The 19,193-nt window shown below is 39.5% G+C and overlaps 3 protein-coding genes across 3 annotated transcripts; 1 reads left to right on the forward strand and 2 right to left on the reverse strand.

The window, feature by feature from the left end:
* Positions 1–1,800: 1,800 nt before the first annotated feature.
* Positions 1,801–2,371, reverse strand: LOC125219717 (protein phosphatase 1 regulatory subunit INH3-like). Its single transcript, XM_048121763.1, has one exon. It carries the CDS (start codon positions 2,276–2,278, stop codon positions 1,925–1,927), a length of 354 nt encoding a protein of 117 aa, XP_047977720.1. The 5' UTR covers positions 2,279–2,371; the 3' UTR covers positions 1,801–1,924.
* A 1,258-nt stretch (positions 2,372–3,629) lies between these two features.
* On the forward strand, positions 3,630–6,402 carry LOC125218268 (adenylate kinase, chloroplastic-like). Its single transcript, XM_048119904.1, has 7 exons — positions 3,630–3,900; positions 3,981–4,079; positions 4,965–5,093; positions 5,196–5,330; positions 5,454–5,600; positions 5,726–5,800; positions 5,935–6,402. Exons 1-7 carry the CDS (start codon positions 3,706–3,708, stop codon positions 6,037–6,039), a joined length of 885 nt encoding a protein of 294 aa, XP_047975861.1. The 5' UTR covers positions 3,630–3,705; the 3' UTR covers positions 6,040–6,402.
* A 1,223-nt stretch (positions 6,403–7,625) lies between these two features.
* LOC125221501 (receptor protein-tyrosine kinase CEPR2-like) lies at positions 7,626–15,885 on the reverse strand. Its single transcript, XM_048123619.1, has 4 exons — positions 15,494–15,885; positions 12,258–14,943; positions 11,793–12,184; positions 7,626–10,256 (listed from the first exon to the last, which is right to left on the reverse strand). The coding sequence occupies exons 2-4, from the start codon at positions 14,815–14,817 to the stop codon at positions 7,734–7,736; spliced, it is 5,475 nt and encodes a 1,824-aa protein (XP_047979576.1). The 5' UTR covers positions 14,818–14,943; positions 15,494–15,885; the 3' UTR covers positions 7,626–7,733.
* Positions 15,886–19,193: the final 3,308 nt, after the last annotated feature.

Raw genomic sequence — 19,193 nt, forward strand, 5'->3', positions numbered from 1 at the left:
TCGTACTCAAACCATCTCCAATAATACACTAAAACATGAAAAAACCTAAATTGCAATCTTATTTTTGGTAAAATATGTTTACTCCAAAACAAACCTAAAACACTTTTTTCATATTTTGTGAGTAACAAGGGAGTATAATATAGAGAATATTCTTTTTAAGTTTGAATTTAGTACAAATGATTTGAGTAAAATCACTAATTGATGTAACATTTACACTAAAATAGGTTTGATTTTAGTGTAGATAGTTGGAGATGCTCTCAATAACTCAATCACATTCAACAAAGTGGTAATCTTGAATCTGAAATGGGATAGAGGGAGTATATTTTTAAAATAAAAACGTGAATTTGTTCAATATTTCACACAGATACTATATAGATACTGTATAACTACATCTAATGTCCTAAAACAAAGGAAAATATGTTTGTAAAACAGAGGATGACTAAGATTGAAGAATAGATGAGGTGGGGCAAAGAAAATCACCTTGAAATTCATATCAACTACTCCCTCGTCCCACTTTAGCAGTCCCATTGAATTTTCTACCCTCTTTTTGTAAAAATGATAAAAAAATAGTTAAAGAGGAGAAATGGTAAATTAAGGGAGAGAATAATATAGAGAAGAGTCTTATCTACATTATTGTCTCTCTTACTTTATCATTTCTCCACTTTAACTATTTTTTATCATTTTTACAAAAAGATGGCAGAAAAGTCAATGGGACTGCTAAAGCGGGACGGAGGGAGTACTATTTACTAAATTGTTGTTGCTGAAACATGGTTTTGGTGCAACAAAACACAAGTTGAGACTCAAAATCATCTGCAATTAAGGGAAGGGAGGGAAGGAGAGAGAGATAAAACATCTATGTATTCCTAGGAAGTAGGAACTCTCGAACCGAGCTGGGTCGAATCTAGCCATTTTACAACCTCGAAGCTCTTTGAGTTGCAATGATACACCGACGACTTCAAACCAACCCTGTTCAGCAATTCCATTTTCTTCTACAACTAGATCATCACCACTTATACATTTTAGAGTATTTACATTGCTTCTTGCAAATATTAACTGAACCTCAAGCGCTTTTACGTTGCAGATATTAACCTAACAACTAGTCGAAAAACTGATTTCTATAGGAAACAAACTTATATGCTGTTGATACTCTACCAACATCCACAAATCAGCCAAACTTACCATGATCAGCAATGATTCTGCTTGAAATGCTTTCCTAACTAAATAACTCACACATATTCAACTAAGCTACCAATTCGTCAACATCATCTCAATGTAATTCCAACTTTATGTCCTAACAAGCTTATACTATTTCACTAATTAATGAAGATTAGGATAAAAGCTCATAGTTAACTCCCTATATCAACTCAGACACAAATTGATAACAGAGGTTAATCCGGACAGGCTGTGGCAAGCAAGAACAGAGCTTCTAAGAATCCAAAACCGAACTTCAAAAGGCCGCGAGCAATTTTATGAGAATCTGCAAACATCAAAAGGTTTCTGATCTATACGGAGTTGAAACACGAATTATTAGCTATATTCCATCCTATTTTCCCCTGCAAATTACTGCTGCTCAATTCTCATCATCCTAAATTGTCACAACGTCCTAAGCTATGAAATTCATCGATTTAGCAGTGAGATCAATATCGAGGAGATTAAACGGGAAAATCGCACGCATAAATTCATCAATTCAGCTGTGAGATCATGCTAAACTTCGAATTTCACAAAATATGTAAAACAATAACCTAATTAACATTGTAATCGCCTTCAAGTCTCCAATTAGATGCAATAACCAATCAGATCTTCAAAAATAGAAACCAAAATTTTCAATTTCAATTCCAATTTTCCGTAGATTTTACAACATTCAACATAATCACAATTAGGCAAACGAATTAACCGCTTACAGAGTAATCAACCGATCGATCAATCACCGACTCGTCGAAGCCTCATCGCGATTGCCGTCGCCCTCAACATCCCGTCCACAATCATGATCGCACTCGTCGTCGGAACCGTCCTCGTCAAAAGGCTTCTCCTTGTGAAAGATGCAGCATTTTTTGGAGCTCTTTTTATTCATAAACTCGTTGTCTACCGTGCCTTCCTTCCAGGACACCTTCTTCTTCGGCAGCTTCAATTTCAGCACTAGCGAATCCCTAATCTGCGGCTGCTGGTTGGAGGAGGAGGACGACGACGTCTCGATTGACACGGTGGTGGTGGTGGTGCCCGTAGCCGGCGCCGTAGAAGGGGCGATATTCAATTGCCTGCTGTTGGTCGGCCTCGCCATTGCTGTGATTGAAGCTAGGGTTTGATTGATTTCAATTTGGGGGAAAAGTTGCGTCGTTTATAGGCCTAATTTTGTGCGTTTTGGTGGGACAGTTACCGGTGGATTTGTTTATGGTGTTGGTTTATTGATTAGGTTCCCAATACTATTATTTTACTTCTAAATTTCAATAATATTTTTTGCATCATTCCATAATATAGTTTGATTGTTACTTATTTAATGAATGCTACTAGTTATTAAATTTCATTTTAAAGAAAGTTATTTTGAACTTCATTGTGTCAAATAGAATGTAATGGTAGAATTTGGAATCATAATTATATATCATACTCATAAGTAACAATAAATTGTTAGCCAAACACATTTAGAGTTCCTTGCATCAATATATTTTGTTATATTAGAATGTCCACAATAATAAAATAGTCTCATCTCAGCATAAACATAAAAAAAAACTTGTCCGTTTGGTCATTACAACCATGCCTCAGCCACATAAAACTTGTCCAGCCACGTTGATACCCATCGTCGGAATCCATTTTCGGAGAGTGGATTTGAGAAATTTTTTAGATTTGAGATTTGAGTGGAATGAAAAAAATGAATTGGGAATAGGTATTTTATAGATAAAAATTAAAGAATAAAATTTTTTGATTTTGACCGTCGCGCGACTGCCGGCCTCCCACTCGGCGAAGTTGTGTCCTCGGCTATCGAACAACCGTTGCGGCTTGCAATAGACCGCGCAACACGACGTCCGCCACGGCGGTCCTATTGTAGACACTCGTCATTCTATAAATTTTTAGTTCATTAGATCCTTGTATCATTGGGTCCTTATATTTTATTTTTAATTTTGTTGGATTTTAATTTAACAAATTTCAAGTTTAATTACCTTTTCTTATGTTAATTATTCTTTTTTTTCTAATTTTATAATTAATTAGTTGCAATGTTGATTAAAAAATTAAAAATATAAGTTGATAACATACAATATCAATAAATATTCCATTTTTCAATTATTTTTAAACAATATTCCAACTGAATTAATTTAAAAATAAACCAGAAAGAAAATAAATTTAAATAAATCAAAAGTTAATTACTACTCCTAAGGACTCCTAATTCAACTCCTTACTAGTTTATAACAATCAACATTGGCCCAAACTAGTTTAAAACAATCAATTTCATACAAAAACAAAATTATAGCACAATCTTGATTAATTAACCAAACCCTAGCCTTCCCTGCACTATTAAATAATACTACATCCTATGCCACGTGGACGTCTCTCCGCCATTCTTAGCTATATCTCAATTAAATCAAACCATCCAAATAAATAAAATTAATAACAGCAATAATTATAATTTCTTCGTTTCTACATTGATTATCATTTCTGGTCACCATTTTACACATAACCGGAAAATCAAGGGACTGTTTGGGAGAACAGAAGAAGATGGCGTCTTCCTGCAGCTGCAACTCCGTGAATTTCAAAGCAGCATCTTTCCATCCAAACAAGCCCTTAGCTCCTACACCCAGTCATCTCCTCCCCACTTCCAAACCTTCGCAGCTCGCCTCTCTCTCCCTTCGTTTAAATCAAAATCAGTCGCAAACCCATTTCAGGAAATCGAAAGCTGTTCCTGGTTTGCAGGTAAAGATTCTTTTTTTTTGGGTGATGACTTTTTTTGGGGGTGAATATGTTTTGATTTTGTGGCTGAAAAATGAAAATAGGTTGTTGCTTCTGGTCAAAAGGGGGAGCCTTTGAGGGTTATGATATCAGGAGCTCCTGCTTCTGGGAAAGGAACTCAATGTGAGCTTATTACTAAAAAGGTATTTCTTTTTTTTGTTTTGCAAATTTATTTTTTTATTTATTGGAGCTTTGTAATATTGAGTATAAATGTGTTGTGAAAAGTTTAAATATGAAAATTAATGTGACAAATGAGAATGGAAAATGATTTTCTGCCTTTCATGGTGATTACATCTCCTTGGTGGATGAATGGCTGAGTTGGAATCTCATGAGGAGTGAAAATTTCTGTTTAATGCAACTAATTTCACATTATACATTCACTCCAGTGTTGGCTGGTGGATGATCAGTTGATGTATCAGTTTACCTAAATGAAACAAAGTGAGAGTTGTTTTCAGATATCATAAGCAAACCAATGAACCATTATATGAATTTTACGAACATATTGGACTATCTTGGAAGTTGGGATTAGGGGAAGATAAAGAATGGGTCGAAATTTCTAGGGATAGGAGAAGCCAGGCACGCGAGTCGGTTTCTGAATGATACGATATAGGGAAAAGGGAATTCTCATGAAGATCCCAATGAATAGACAGAATTGTAGATGTAATGCTGCTCACTTTGTAGTTTGATTGCTCATGATTATCGTGCACTGCCATTGCAGTTATGTGTTAGGTGTCGCGTGTGCCGTTTCTTATATTCCCCTCTACATGAACGTTATAAGAAAAGGTAGGATATCGGACAGTTGATGGTAAACATGGAAGTAGTTCCGTTGTTGTGATTGTCGTTTTCTCGAATCCATTTCTATGTGTGCTGCCATTGTATCTAAAACTCTTTCCTTCTTGAGTTTAAATGGTGAAATATGGAGTATCAATTAATCAACATTCTTTGCCACAAAAGATAAGCATGTTCGTTTTTTATGTTTTGCTTTCATCAAAAAATGTGTTTTACTAAGTTGTTTTGTTACTCTGCAGTATAACTTGGTGCACATTGCGGCAGGAGATCTTCTTCGGGCTGAAGTTGCTGCAGGGACTGAAAACGGGAAGCGTGCTAAGGAATTCATGGAAATGGGGAAGCTTGTTCCCAACGAAATAGTTGTCATGGTAGCCTTTGTTTATATGTTGTTCATTTTCCCACTTATAAAAATTCCTAGATTTATTGGATACAACTTCCACAAACAAACTCATCTCGGTTGCTGGTCGCAGATGGTTAAAGAGCGTTTGTCACAGCAAGATTCTCAGGAGAACGGGTGGCTCCTCGACGGATATCCAAGAAGCGAATCCCAAGCTACCGCCCTCAAGAGTTTCGGTTTCGTTCCAGATATCTTCATTCTTCTCGAAGTGAGGTTCTACTGTTGGTCTTGTGCTCTTTTTTGTTGAAATTCTTTATTCGTTCGAGTAGTTGGGTATTATTTGGATTCAATGTTAAACGTGTTACTTAATTTAATTTTGAAACAAATGCAGGTCCCTGAAGAGATCCTCGTTGAGAGAGTTGTTGGCCGCAGACTAGATCCCGTCACCGGGAAAATATACCATCTTACATATTCTCCCCCAGAAACGCAAGAAATCGCTGCAAGACTCACGCAACGTTTTGACGACACTGAAGAAAAGGTCTGCACTTTTTTTCTTTGATCAGATAAACATAAATTTTAAAGGCTCCATCATGGTGGTCTCAAACACGAGACCATTTTATCAACTGCTTCATGTTGTTTGTCTTCTTTATCTTCGTCTTTCAGGTTAAACTGCGTTTGCTCACTCACAACAGCAACGTGGAGTCCGTGCTTTCATTATACGAAGACCAGATAGTCAAAGTATGATACAATAATCTCTTAAATTTCTCTCTTCCTCTTCGTATAGATCAACTATAATCATTCCTTGTTGAGATTCTCTTACTTGAGTGAACCATAGCTAGTCGAGAACCTAACTTTTCGCACCTTAACTGCAGGTGGACGGAACTCTCCCCAAAGAGGAGGTATTCTCACAAATTGACAGCGTACTGACAGAGCTTCTCACGAAAAAGGGAGCTGCGTTGGGCTCACTGGCTGCATAAAACTGGCTCAGCTCTAGAAATGGAGCAAGGTTCGTGCGAAAGGGAGGTACATAAATATAGAGAAAAGATATCAAATTCATAAAAATTGCCTTACCGAAGAAAATACCATGTTTCACTGCTTTGGGATGATCGGGAAGAATAAAGAACATCATCTCTTCGTATACCAATTTGCAAGTTTTTTTCTTCAATTCATCCGTGTTTGTACATAGATGAAGCGATTCGAATTAGCCGTTGCTGCGTTTTCGTTAGTGCTCGTGCTTTTCATTGTTGACGTCTTCAAGACTGTTTATCGATGTTTATGCAAGTCGATTATATGCTCTTGATGTTGCAATGACTTGTTCAATGATATGAATTTTTCTAGTATGTATATGTTCTTGAATTTGCATAGGTCATGCTAGTTTGTCACATTCTATTTTTTCTTCCTTGTGTGAGAAATGGTGTCACACGTTATAGATCTTTATGCCTTGATTTTTACTCCATTTGACTGGAAATTTTTTTCTCTTCTAAGAAAATGAAAATGGTCCAATTCTTGAATATTTGATGTCTTAATAGTATTAAAATAGTTGAAAATTCAAAATCAATCATAGGGTGCTACTTGGTCAAGAATTTCTTTCAAATTTACAGACTTGCGTTTGACTTTCTGCAGAGTAGAGTTAGGAGTGTTAGTTAAACGACGTCATTTTGTAGTATTAGGTAGGGATGTCAATCGGGCTAACCCGTTTGAGTTCGGGCCATACCACTCGGGTCGTCGGGCTATTTGGGTGCGGGTCATTCGGGTTATGGATTTTTCGGGTTATAAATGTTCAACCTAACCCGTCGGGTTTTGGGCTAACCCATCGGGCTATTGGGCCAAAAAGCTTTCGAAAATAATCTCTTGTATCAAAATTTTCTTCTATAAAATGATTTTAAATTTTAGATACTTTTTTCTTTTTAGTTTAGAATCATATAAAAATCTTCAAATTTTCATAGTTTTCTTCAATAATACTTGAAAAGAAGCTTTTCATCTCGATCAACTATAATATAAATTAAAGCTTGTGTTCGTGTCATTGTTCGTGAGTAATTCTTTATGAAAATTAAAAATCATATCTTACATGAATAATTATTAAAATGATAAATATATTAAGATTTTGATGGGTTAGTTCTTAATTTTGTCTTGATTGACTTTGGTGGTGGTAAGACACTAGTAGCAGATGATGGGACGGTGCAATAATGAGTTGAGATGGAACTTGAAGCTGATATTGTGGGATCGAGTGAAAAAGTGTAGAATGAAGATTGAATAAGACTAATGATTGTGTAAAATGAAGATTGAGGATTAAAAAATATAAAAAACCCATAAAGCTTAATATTTTATAATTAAAACTCACAACCCATCGGGCCGATCCGCAACCCGTTCGGGCCAATCCGTTTAACCTGCCAACCCATTCGGGCCAACCCGTTTAGCCCGTTTTGTATTCGGGTAATAAAATTACAGCCCTAACCCGCTCATATTACCGGGTTGTTCGGGTCGGCCCACGGGTTTCGGGTTGAATTGACATTCCTAGTATTAGGTAGAAATGGCAACTAAAATTGTATTGAGACATTGCATCAAAATCTGAATTTGTATCTTTATTGGATTCTACAAATATATGTACCAATTCTTGTATGAATTTGATTCAGACTAAGTTTACACAAGAAAGAATATTTCACCAAAAAATTTACGTTGATGTGATACTAGCTGATCTAGACAACACTTGCGGCGCCAAACATGCCTCCAATGCCCGATCCAAGCTATTTACAACTTCGCTCATCGTCGGCCGATACCGGCCCTCTAGCATGACGCAATCGGCGGCCAAGTACCCGACGTACCTCACCGCCTCAATCTCGAACGGAGATGGAGGCGCCACCCTCGGGTCCAAGACCCGATGGATGTCGTCTTGTATTATGTAAGGGACGACGTAGTCCACGACGTTCCTAGGCATGCCAAACTCGTTCTTGTGGATCGCCTTGCAACCCGAGATCAACTCCAACAACACGACCCCGAAACTATAGACATCGCTCTTGGTTGTCAGGAGCTGAAGCCTGTAGTATTCGGGGTCCATGTAGCCCATCGTCCCTGCGGCCCGTTGCGACAGGTGGGACTCGTCCTCGTCCGGGCCCCACAGCGAGAGGCCGAAGTCGGACACCTTGGCGCCTCCTCTGGAATCCAGCAATATGTTGGACGGCTTGATGTCACGGTGGATGATGATTGGCACGGCGTACTCGTGCAGGTATTCGATCCCTCGAGCCGCGTCGAGAGCCACTTTGATCCGAACGGGCCACGACATGAGCGAGGACTTGTCGAACTTGTGGAGATGATCGGATAGGGTTCCGTTGTCTAGGTACTCGTATACGAGCACGAGCTCGCCCGATTCTTCGCAGTAGCCCAACAATTTCACGAGGTTCTTGTGGTTGAGGCGGGACAAGAACTCGAGCTCATTCACGAACGCAATGTCCCTATCCTCCTGCCCCCGTTTGCTGGCCATTGCGTACGAGGAAGACACCGAGGACTCGGCCCTCTTGACCGCCACGAGGCGTCCGTCCTCCAACGTGGCACGATAGACCGATCCAAAGCTTCCGCTCCCGATCTTGAGCTCCTCCGAGAAATTATCGGTAGCCATGAGTAAAACTCCAAGAGAGAACTCCTCCAAATGGCCTCCATTCCCCGTGCTGATCAAGTGGCTAAGCTTCTTCTCCAAAGCCGGCCGCCTCACTAGTTGAGGCGAGCCGGGTTCGCCCTCCCCCTCGCCCTCTTCCAGACGACCAGAGTCGTGGATCCGACTTCCCCTAATCTTGATATACCGCAAAAACAAGAACACACACAAGGCCACCAATGATGACAAAGTCCCAACACACCCAACCACCATAAAGGCCACCATTCTCCTAGTCCATTTCTTGCCACCACCAGACGGCGGAGGAACCGGTGTGGGCCCCACCGCCCCCGGTAGCTCTAGACCACAAGGCTGACACATCATCAGCCCTTCATCCACACAATAGTCACCATAACCAGGCCAAGAACCACAAACACACTCCTCCTTAACCCTACAAGGCAATGGCACCACACCACCAAACACAAATGAATCACTATCAAGAGCCTCATCACCCCAACACACCAAGCTATTGTTAGACTTCAAAACACCACAAAAAATGTCTCTCCTCCCTTGAATGGCCACAAATTCCTCACCCCTCAAAGACTCAGGCAGACTAAACTCCCCTCTCCCCCAACAAACAACCAAGCCGTCCGCTCTTTTCGCTCTTTTCGCCCCAATCGCGCAGACGCGATCCTCCCCAATCGCAACCGATTTAAATCCCTCCCGAGGCGCCTCTCCCGCCAAATTCCCACCCCAGCATTCCAAGCTCCCATTCGTTCTAACCCCACACGCGCCACGAAAACCGGCCCCGACAACGCGGAATTTCCCGATAGGCCGATCCCCGATGACACTCCGATCACCACCGGAGCACGAGATCTCTTGGGAATTCGACAAACCACATAAAAAATCCTCCCCCGCCGCGATGCTCGAAGCGAAGACTCCGGCACTGCTGCCGGTATCTACGCCGCCTCTCATCGGCCAGCACTCGGCGCCGGCGCCGGCGCCGGCGCCGGCGTGGATGCCGCAAATGCGGGAGCTCGAGGAGGTCAAATCGGTCAGCAAGGGGCCATTGTAGATTCGCTTGCGGTCCATGGGAACGGCGGCGTCGGAGAATCTCCAGCAGAAGATGAGGGATTTGTTGGCGGGGCGGGAGGAGCTCAGGGCGCAGACGAAGCCGTCTCCGGCGGCGATCGCGGTGATGGAAGGCGGCGCGGGGCTGAGGAGGAGCGGAGTTCTCTGAGGGAAGAGGGTGCAATTGAGGGAAAAGATTGAATTTTTATGCGATTTGATCAGGGCGCAGACGAGGGTTTGGCTGTTGGTTTCGGAAATGGCGACGGTGGAGAGGGAATTGGAGAAGGGGAGGAGGGAAATGAGGAGGAGGGCGAGGAGGGAAGCGTTCATGGCCATGGAGAAGGCTTTCTCATGGTTGGAGAGAGAGACGCCAAGATTCTTGAATATTGTAAAGACTGGATTTTTATTGGGTTTTAAGGGGATTGGAGAGGAGGGAAGGAGACAAAGGGAATTACGCGGTTGAGGGAGAGGAGTGAGGACCAAGACCGAGTCTGCAACTGGAGAGACAGAGAGAGGGAGCGCGTAGTCAATGAAAACGAGCTTCGTTTGTTAAAAAGGAAAAGTGGTGATGTTTTTGGGAAAAAAGGAGCGATTTTGGAGATGGCTAAGCACGTTTCTTGGGCCTAGTTTTTTTTTTATTTTGTTTTTTTATATTTATTCTTGGAAAAAAAATAAAAAGGGTTCACACACACTGATGTGAACCTTCACTAGTTGTGAAGCTTTGAAGGGGATGGGTTTTTAATTTTAATAACTAAATTGCGCTTTGTGTGTGAACGAAGTATATATCTAGTGATAAGGACGGGTTTAGTAACTGAGTTGCGCTTTGTGTGGGAACGAAGTATATATCTAGTGATAAGGACGGGTTTAGTGATCGACGAAATGTTGCGTAAAAAAGTGAAAATAATCATAATTGGGAGATTATGGTCGGTTTATCAATTAATAGAATCACGATATATGTGCGACTTTTTGTTAGAAAGTTCTGATGTCGGAATTCCACCTATTTTAAAATTTTATTTTTTACAAATTGAAGATCCTTGATGAGGATGGATTTTAGTATTTGAGTTGTGTAAAGTGTTTCATTGTTGAGAGAATGAGGTTTGGTAATAGATGAAATAATACAATAAGTTGAAAATAAGCATAATTGGAAGATTATGATATTCCATCACTGATTTATGAAACTGAGACTACAATCAATATTTGTTCGACTTGATAATGATTTGAAGTTGGAATTCCACCTTAGCGTTCTGCCAAAATGGTAGTGGTTTGGATATTGAGATTTAATTTACTTTGTTAATTAAATGGCAATTATGTTATGCTACTCCAGTCGTGATCAATATGGATATTGTAGGTAGTGTGAACACATTATTTAATGTATATTGTATTTAATTTTTTTCGCACACGTAGTGGAATATTAGAAAGAATTATAATATTATGCCACTGCGACAACGGACAAGCTTTAAAAATAAATTAAATAGAGTAAACTATAACTTAAGTAGATTTTATAGAGAGATATGAATGTGTCACTTAGCGTTTTGTTAATGTTATTTTTATTTTAAGATTATAAATTGTTATTAAAATAATCAAATGTCTCAAATTATTTTGATTATAGGGGCATATTAACCTTTTAAAATAACATCATACCACCATTCCTAGCCAATCATTTGTACATTTGGACGAATAATAAGCTGTCACGTGGCAAAAATATCAGAAAAACTCGTCCAGCAATTTGCTGCTCTTTATACAACAATTTTTCTTATCCAGCAATATTCGACACACTATACAAGAATCTATAGATTGATGTGTAGTGTTTGTAATATTGCTGTGTAGCGTTTATAATATTGTTGTATAAGTGGTGTCATGGTGTCACTTTAAGAGGGGGTGTCACTTTAACACAAACCCATAAATATATTCAAATACGGAGTAGTGAATAACCCCAAGCAGCACTTCCTGCCTGCATAAATTGCTGTTCAAATCATACAAAGTGAGACACTCATAATCCATCTATAACATACATATATATATTGAGATTTCAACCAACACTAAAATGAACAATTATCTACACAAAAACCAAATTTAAAAACCATCTCCAAAATGGTCTAAACACACCCCTTTTTCATTCCTCCCCACACTATCTGGAGACCTCAAGCCAGCCCCAGGCTCAGCATCCACAAGCATCTTGATCACCTCCTTCATGCTCGGCCGCAGATTCGGTAGCTTCGTCGTGCACAACGTCGCGATCTTCAGCACCTTGATCGCGTCGTCCTGAACGAGCTCAGGCACCGCCTTCGAGTCAAGAACCTTGACCACAGCCTCCCTGCTGCCGAGATGAGTCGAAACCCAATACACCAAGTCCTTCCCGTCCCCGAACTCCTCCTCCACCGGCCTCCTCCCCGTCACGAGCTCCATCAGCACGACACCGAAGCTATACACGTCGCTCTTCTCCGTCACCTTGAGGGAATAGGCCATCTCTGCATACCACAAAAAAAATTAGGCCTAAGTCGAAAAACGCCTTTTTGGAAGTATTATCCGAACCCGAATTACCCGGAGCAAAGTAGCCGTGGGTCCCGGCAAAGCTGCTCCACTCGGACCCCTTCGGAGAGGACTGGTCAGCCACCTTCGCGACGCCAAAATCAGCGATTTTGGCCTCGTAGTCCTCATCGAGAAGTATGTTAGTCGACTTGATGTCTCTGTGGACGATAGGCGGGCTGCAGTCGTGGTGCAAGTAGGCGATGCCTTTTGCAGCCCCGACCGCGATCTTGTAGCGTTGATACCAGTCCAGCTCGGGCTTCCCGGCCTTGATCTCTCGGTGCAGGGCCTGGAACAAGTTCCCGTTCGACATGTACTCGAAAACCAAGAAATTCGAGCCTTCCTTCATCAAACAAGCATACAATTTGACTATATTCCTATGCCTAATCTTTCCAAGAATCTCCATCTCTGCAGCCATGAGCTTCACCCCATTGCCCCTCCACAGCTGCTTCACAGCAACGGTTCCGCAGCCCTTGCTCAAGTCGAGGCGATACACCTTCCCGGTGCTCCCGCTCCCGATCAAGTTGTCCTCATCCACATCATATATGTCATCCACATCAAACTCCACTTGTTGGAAGCTCTCGAGCTTCCAAGGCAGCACGCCCTTCTCGTCTCCCATCCCCCCGTCTGCCTCGCCTTTCTTGAAATTCCTATAGCTCACGAACAGCAGCCCGACGAGGAAGACAACGAGGGTGACGAGGATGATGCTTAACATCGCTAACTTGCTCTTAATCAAGCTCTTGTGTCCATTTCTCTGATGAACACAGAGAGGCAAGGCAGAGTCGTTGAATTTCCTCTTCTTCCCCTCCTCCTCGTCGTCGTCTAAGCAGAGGCCGTCGTTCCCAGCGAGTGCCTTGTCACCGGCCACCATCACGAAATAGCGGGGCACACTCCCTGACAACCGGTTATCCGACAGATCCACGGATGAGAACCTCAGCCTGTCAAAGTCCTTTGGGATCGGCCCTGTCAGCTCGTTTCTCGAGAGGTTCAACGAGTTCAACGAGGCCATGTTCGAGAAGCTCCTCGGAATCCCACCACTCAGCTGGTTTGAAGCAAGATTCAAGTCCACCAGTCTTGTGCAGTTAGCCAACTCTGCAGGGACGGATCCGGATAAGGCGTTCCCTTCCAAATGCAACGACGTGATCTGCTTCCACGCCCCGAGCTGTGAAGGTATACCACCAGAGAAGTTGTTATTGTTCAAGTAGATACGCTCCATTAAGGCAAGATCACCGAGCTCGCGAGGCAGCTCGCCCGAGAATCTGTTATTTGACAGCATTAGCTCTGTCAGCTGCAACGATGCCCCAATGTCCGGTGACACTCCCCCGGTGAAGCTGTTATCACTAAAATCCATGACTTGCACGTTCGGAAGCCCCCAAACCCCGTCTGCAATGGACCCGTTGAGCCGGTTCTGGCTGACCCTCAGCCTCTGCAGAGGGATACAATCACCATAACTATCCGGAAACGCCCCTGAGAAATCGTTCTCCAACGCAAGCAAGTATTGAAGATTCTTGTTCTGGCATAAGTACTTAGGAAACGGACCGGAGAATCTGTTCTCCGATATGTCTATGCTGTTCAAAGGCGAAAATCGCCCTAGATTCTGAGGGAAAACGCCTGTGAACGCGTTTTTATAGATGGAGAACGCCTTGAGATGCTGCATTTCTCCGAAACCAGATGGAATCTCCCCTGAGAAGTTGTTCTTGAACAACTGGAACACAGTTAGTTTCTTCAAACTCCCAATCTCCTTTGGAATCACACCGTGCATTTGGTTGTTCGACACATCAAACTCCTCGAGATCGGTCAGATTAGCTAGCCCGGCTGGGATTTCGCCTGTGAGGTTGTTCGAGTACAGCTCAATCTTGAACAACTTCCTCATCTTGGCGATGGAAGCCGGAAACCTCCCTGTGATCTTGTTGATGCATATATCCAACGTGCCTAACGCCTCCAACTCGAAGATGGACTCGGGTATCTCGCCCCTCAAGCTCGAGTTAGCCAAGTAGAGCCATTGCAACTTCTTCAACTTGCCAATGCTGTGAGGAATCTCGCCCTCGTCGTAGCTGTTCATACCAAGGCCTAACGAAACTAAGCCGGTCAGGCTCCCGACCCAGCCCGGGAACGGCCCTGTGAACGAGTTAAGCGACAAGTCGAGCACTTCCAAGTTCGTCAGCATTGAGAGATCAGGAACACTTCCACTCAAGTAGTTACCAGAGACATTTAGGACTTTGAGGTTTGAGCACTTGCTCAGGTCGGCCGGGAGAGGCCCCGTTAGCGAGTGAGACGTGAGGGCGAGGGAAACGAGGCCGTTCAAGGCGGAGAGCGACGGCGATATCTGCCCTGAGAGGGATAGATTGTCTAGAGAGATCCCAGTGACCATTTCTTGATCACAATGGATTCCATAGAATCTACAAGGGGAATCTGAATCTTTCCATGATTCCAAGTGGTTTAAGGGATCAATTATGTGTTTCTTGAATTCTAGCAAGGCTTCCACCTCTGATCTTAGGCATTGGGATGGCTTGAAATGGGATAATGAGATCAAGAAAACAGTTAGGATTTGGAGGGAAAAAATGGATTTGGTCATTTTTTGAAGGGAATTTTGGGGGAGGGGCAAAATGGTCTATTCACATTAGGGGACAAGGATTCCAGTCTGTGTATATCCCTACCATGGGCTGGTGCAGATCAGTACAAACAGAAGCAGACATCAACACTGCACCAAATAAATGAGAGAAGATAAATTTGAATACTACACTTTTTCTGTTAAATGATTATATATATCTACTATTCCAATAAGTGCAATTATTTAAATTCTAAAAGGGTAGTAGTATATGACTAGAAGAATGATTAAATTTAATGCTGTGCTTTAATCTATTGAGCAATAATTGAATACAGAATGTTCTTAAACAATAAAGAGAGAGAGAGATTGTGTTAAGATGTCAACTTTGCATCTAATTGTGGATTACAACTAAGTAAGAGGCAAAGCTACCTTTCAAGCAACTCAAGTGAAGGAAAAGGTAAGAAACTGGGATCTTAAATCTTTAGAACTTAGCACTAATTAATGAAAGATTACTCAAAATCATTCTAAAGGGATATTCCAATCTGAAATTCTTGATTCATTCAATGCATAAAGGCCTCATCTTGCTCAAGAGCAATCAAGATTCAATTTTTATTGTGGCCAACAATCAAGCATCACTCTTTCTCACATACACACACACACACATAAAGAAAACATGCATACATTACATAAAAATAAGGCAAACCTGCAAAGATTTCATTTTTGCAGAGAGAAAAACAGAGCTCCAAATAAAGATCAAATCTTTTTCAATCCAAGTGAAGCATGCAGCTAGCTGCAGCAGCTCAATCAATTCCTCTGCTGTTTCAAGAATACCCAAAAAAGGGTTAAAGCAAAAGAGATGGAAAAACAAAAAAAACAAAAAATCACAAGTTTCCCACCAATGGAGAAGAAACAGTTTGCAAGATGAGACTGTTCTGTTTCTTCTTTAACTTTTCTTTGGTGGGATTTTGGGGTTTTGATGGAAAATGAAAGTATTTAAGTGGGAGCTAAATGATGAGACAATGGACAAGAAAAAGAAGGCTAACAAACACAAGATAAGGAGGTGTCATCACCCTCTAATTTTCATTACATAAAGAGTTGTAATGTAACAGAAATTACACAACTACATGACTGAGATCAGCCTATTTTAAGGTGGAGAGAAATGACAAATATCTTACTAATATTTGCAATTTAGTCCTTCGAAATAGGTGGTATATCAAAAGCTCCTTCTTAACCGACACTAGTAGGAAATATATAAATATAATCTAATTTTTAATTGGAAATTTGTTTCATCATATGCTTCTAGAAAGGTGAAATTCCACTTCAGCAATCTTGCATAATCAAAATGTGGTTAGGAAACTTCTATTGCAATTATAGGATGTGGAGTGCAAAATCATTGGAGTATTTTTAATGTGGTTGTGATTTTTAAAAGTTGAGAATTATTTGAAATTTTCTTGATTAAAGTGTGACATGCTAGGAATAATAATGAGACCATTTTTTCTTTCTATTTGTAAATTATTAATTGTGTAAGGACTAGATTGATATTTGGCAAAAATAGGCAATGATTTATTCGTGGACATTGGTGATTGCGTCTTAAACAGCCAAAAAGCAAGAAGGACCTTTCATTTGATTGATAATTTAGATTAGGAATAATAATAATATATAATAATGATGGAAGTACAGATATATCTTTATTAATGTCTCACATGTATATTTGTTTCTAGGAGTATTAATTTTAAAGAGAGTAAAAATTTAAAAAGGAAATATGGAGTATCAAGTTTGGATGGCAAATGGTTATTATTTGATCATGCTCGATAGAGTTAAAGATGGTTGACAGCACATTGGTGTGATATTGTCGTTTTAAATTATTTCGCACGAATTTATTTATGGGTCATAGATTTATTTTTGTATCACTCTCGAACAACCTCAAACTAATTAAGCGAGAAACACTTATATATTGTTTCTAATTTCTCTTGTTTTTCAATATGATATGGGTTTGCATCCAACTCGTCTTCCATTAAACCGAGACCATCGTGAACTTATCATGTTGGCCTTCGGGTCATTTTGGGCTTGACCCAAAACCTGAGTTATCATGGGTTCAATACCGACTTAACCTGCATCATTCTAGGTTCGACCCTAATCTGAATCATCCTGGACGCGATCCAAACCTGGGTCTAGTACTGTTTATTAAAGATTGTCAGTTTCAAGCTAGTTTTGATATTATCCATTGTTTTTTGAATAATCGGCACTTTTGGAACCAAGGGTCAATTATTTTTACATGAAAAAGGTCAATTGTACAATAATAAATGAATGTCGCCCTAATTTTACTGTTTTGAGTTCAAACATTCAAGATAAACTGTAGTAGTAGTGCTAGACGTATCATTGCACATTGAGCGATTGATATTATTTAGATTTTTAATTAATTGAATTAACTAAAGAAAATGCAACTATGGAAATTTCCGGTACAGTTTGTTGAATTTGGAAAAAGATATTTTACATGAATTGAATTCTTTTCATTTATGATGACTAATTAAATTTGGAAATAAAAGTGCATAGGGAGACTCATATGTGTAGAACATATATACTCATATGTGTATAAGGCCTATATCTATCTATAGGTAAAAAGTGTCTCAAAGAGATATGACACTATAGTTGTAGTAATTGTTTTTTATCTACAAATTACAAATGGGCACATGTTAACTATAAATAATGAAGTAGTCGAGAAATAATATATTTCGTGGATCATACGTGAAAACATCTATGGATGGTGATGTAGTCTCACCATATTTAGAATTTGATATACCCAAATTATTTATGGGCGACACTTTGTAATTCTAATTTAATTAACTATAAAGTGACTAAACTTAGCTACATATTACAAAAAAATTACAAGAAGTGTTATGCTCAATTTATGCTCAATTTCATTTGATATGCTAATGTAACAATTCTTCGTTCTTGTCCATGTCAATATGGTAAAATTTTCTTCGTTTTAATTAAAATTACTTTTTGAAAAAGGGAAAATAAATATTGGCGTTATTGGCCACAATGCTATCTTGAATCTAGTGGAATGAGATAGGACTGAAATGCCAGAAATGTTAATCCAATGTGGACCAACATAGTTGACCAGGTCAATGGCAATTATTACAAAATAAATAAAAGTGGGGTACTATAATTTTGAAATCATGGAATTGTTAATTTTAATAGAAAAGGCTCAAATATATAATTGCATTCATGCTTTTTAACGAGGTTATTTTTTTTTTCTTATAAACAAATACAATAATTATTCTCTTTCATTGACTGGAATATATTTAAACAATAATCGATATTGATGTGGAAGTAAAATAAATGGAATTAATGGATTCATGACACAATCAACATGACTTAATGATATTTAATAGTACAGAATTGAAAGGACCTAATAAAATGTACAATGATCTATCGAAACAAAACATAAAGTACTAAAACCGATCAATTTTAACAATCACATCAAAATAATTATTTATACATTTAAATTAGGTGCACATAGTTGCACTTTTAAAATGTCTTAACTCTTTATTGCCTAGTTAAAAATTAAAATTGCGTAAATTATTAAAACTCATGAGATATCTATTCATTTAAGTACGACCACGACATATGAAAATTAAGAAAGTGAAAGTGTACCAAATATTTAATTCGATGTTACTATTGGTTGTATTCCTTTTGTTGCATCTCTTGTCTAATACTCCTATAACATGCATTTCCATACTATTTTTTCAAGAGTAATTATTTTTTGGAAAATTTAAGAAGACCATTAATACACATATTAATACACTCATTATACTATAAAAGGAATACTATCATAAAGAAAAAGTTTAAGTATAAAAACACACTTATCAGTAACTATTATTTGAATAAAAATGTCTTAGAAGTAGTTAGGGTGTGTATTTTTGATTTTGTGTAAATAATTTTAAAAGCCATTCGAATCAATGTGTGAATGCGTGTGAGCAAAAAGGAAAAGAGTCATCATTCCCAAGGTTTTAACTTTTAACATTTCATTTTCATGGGCCGATTATGGGTGCACATAATTTTCATACTATTCACATATATTTTGTCTTGTCTTAATCAATCATTTAAAAATATGATAAAATATTCAATTAATAGTATGCACGAACATATATAAGTTGGCATAGGTCCATCTAGAGATGATGCCGACTTTCATGTTTGTTTTAGTGAATTGTAACTCTGAATTCGATTATTTGTTAGAGGCCCCCCCAATAAATGAGGTTAGTGTCTTTATTTTACAATTTTGCATTCATGAACATTTGGCCTCAAAATTCTAAGAGAGATACTTTTACCTCCAGCTGCGAATAAGAGTTCTGTTTTTCTATTTAGGTCCGTCAACGAGGAATCTCGGTTCATTATTAGTA

The sequence above is a fragment of the Salvia hispanica genome, chromosome 4 (assembly GCF_023119035.1).
Source record: "Salvia hispanica cultivar TCC Black 2014 chromosome 4, UniMelb_Shisp_WGS_1.0, whole genome shotgun sequence".
In the NCBI taxonomy this organism is placed as follows: domain Eukaryota; kingdom Viridiplantae; phylum Streptophyta; class Magnoliopsida; order Lamiales; family Lamiaceae; genus Salvia; species Salvia hispanica.

What these genes read in the sequence shown, in the direction of transcription:
- LOC125218268 (XM_048119904.1), top strand. Translation starts at nt 3,706, where the DNA reads ATGGCGTCTTCCTGCAGCTGCAACTCCGTGAATTTCAAAGCAGCATCT. An exon ending in AAGCTGTTCCTGGTTTGCAG is followed by an intron (nt 3,901 to 3,980) that starts GTAAAGATTCTT and finishes AAATGAAAATAG; the next exon opens with GTTGTTGCTTCTGGTCAAAA. An exon ending in CCAACGAAATAGTTGTCATG is followed by an intron (nt 5,094 to 5,195) that starts GTAGCCTTTGTT and finishes TGCTGGTCGCAG; the next exon opens with ATGGTTAAAGAGCGTTTGTC.
- LOC125221501 (XM_048123619.1), bottom strand. Translation starts at nt 14,817, where the DNA reads ATGACCAAATCCATTTTTTCCCTCCAAATCCTAACTGTTTTCTTGATC. An exon ending in CCACGGCTACTTTGCTCCGG is followed by an intron (nt 12,185 to 12,257) that starts GTAATTCGGGTT and finishes TGTGGTATGCAG; the next exon opens with AGATGGCCTATTCCCTCAAG. An exon ending in ACCATTTTGGAGATGGTTTT is followed by an intron (nt 10,257 to 11,792) that starts TAAATTTGGTTT and finishes TAACAAACGAAG; the next exon opens with CTCGTTTTCATTGACTACGC.
- LOC125219717 (XM_048121763.1), bottom strand. Translation starts at nt 2,278, where the DNA reads ATGGCGAGGCCGACCAACAGCAGGCAATTGAATATCGCCCCTTCTACG.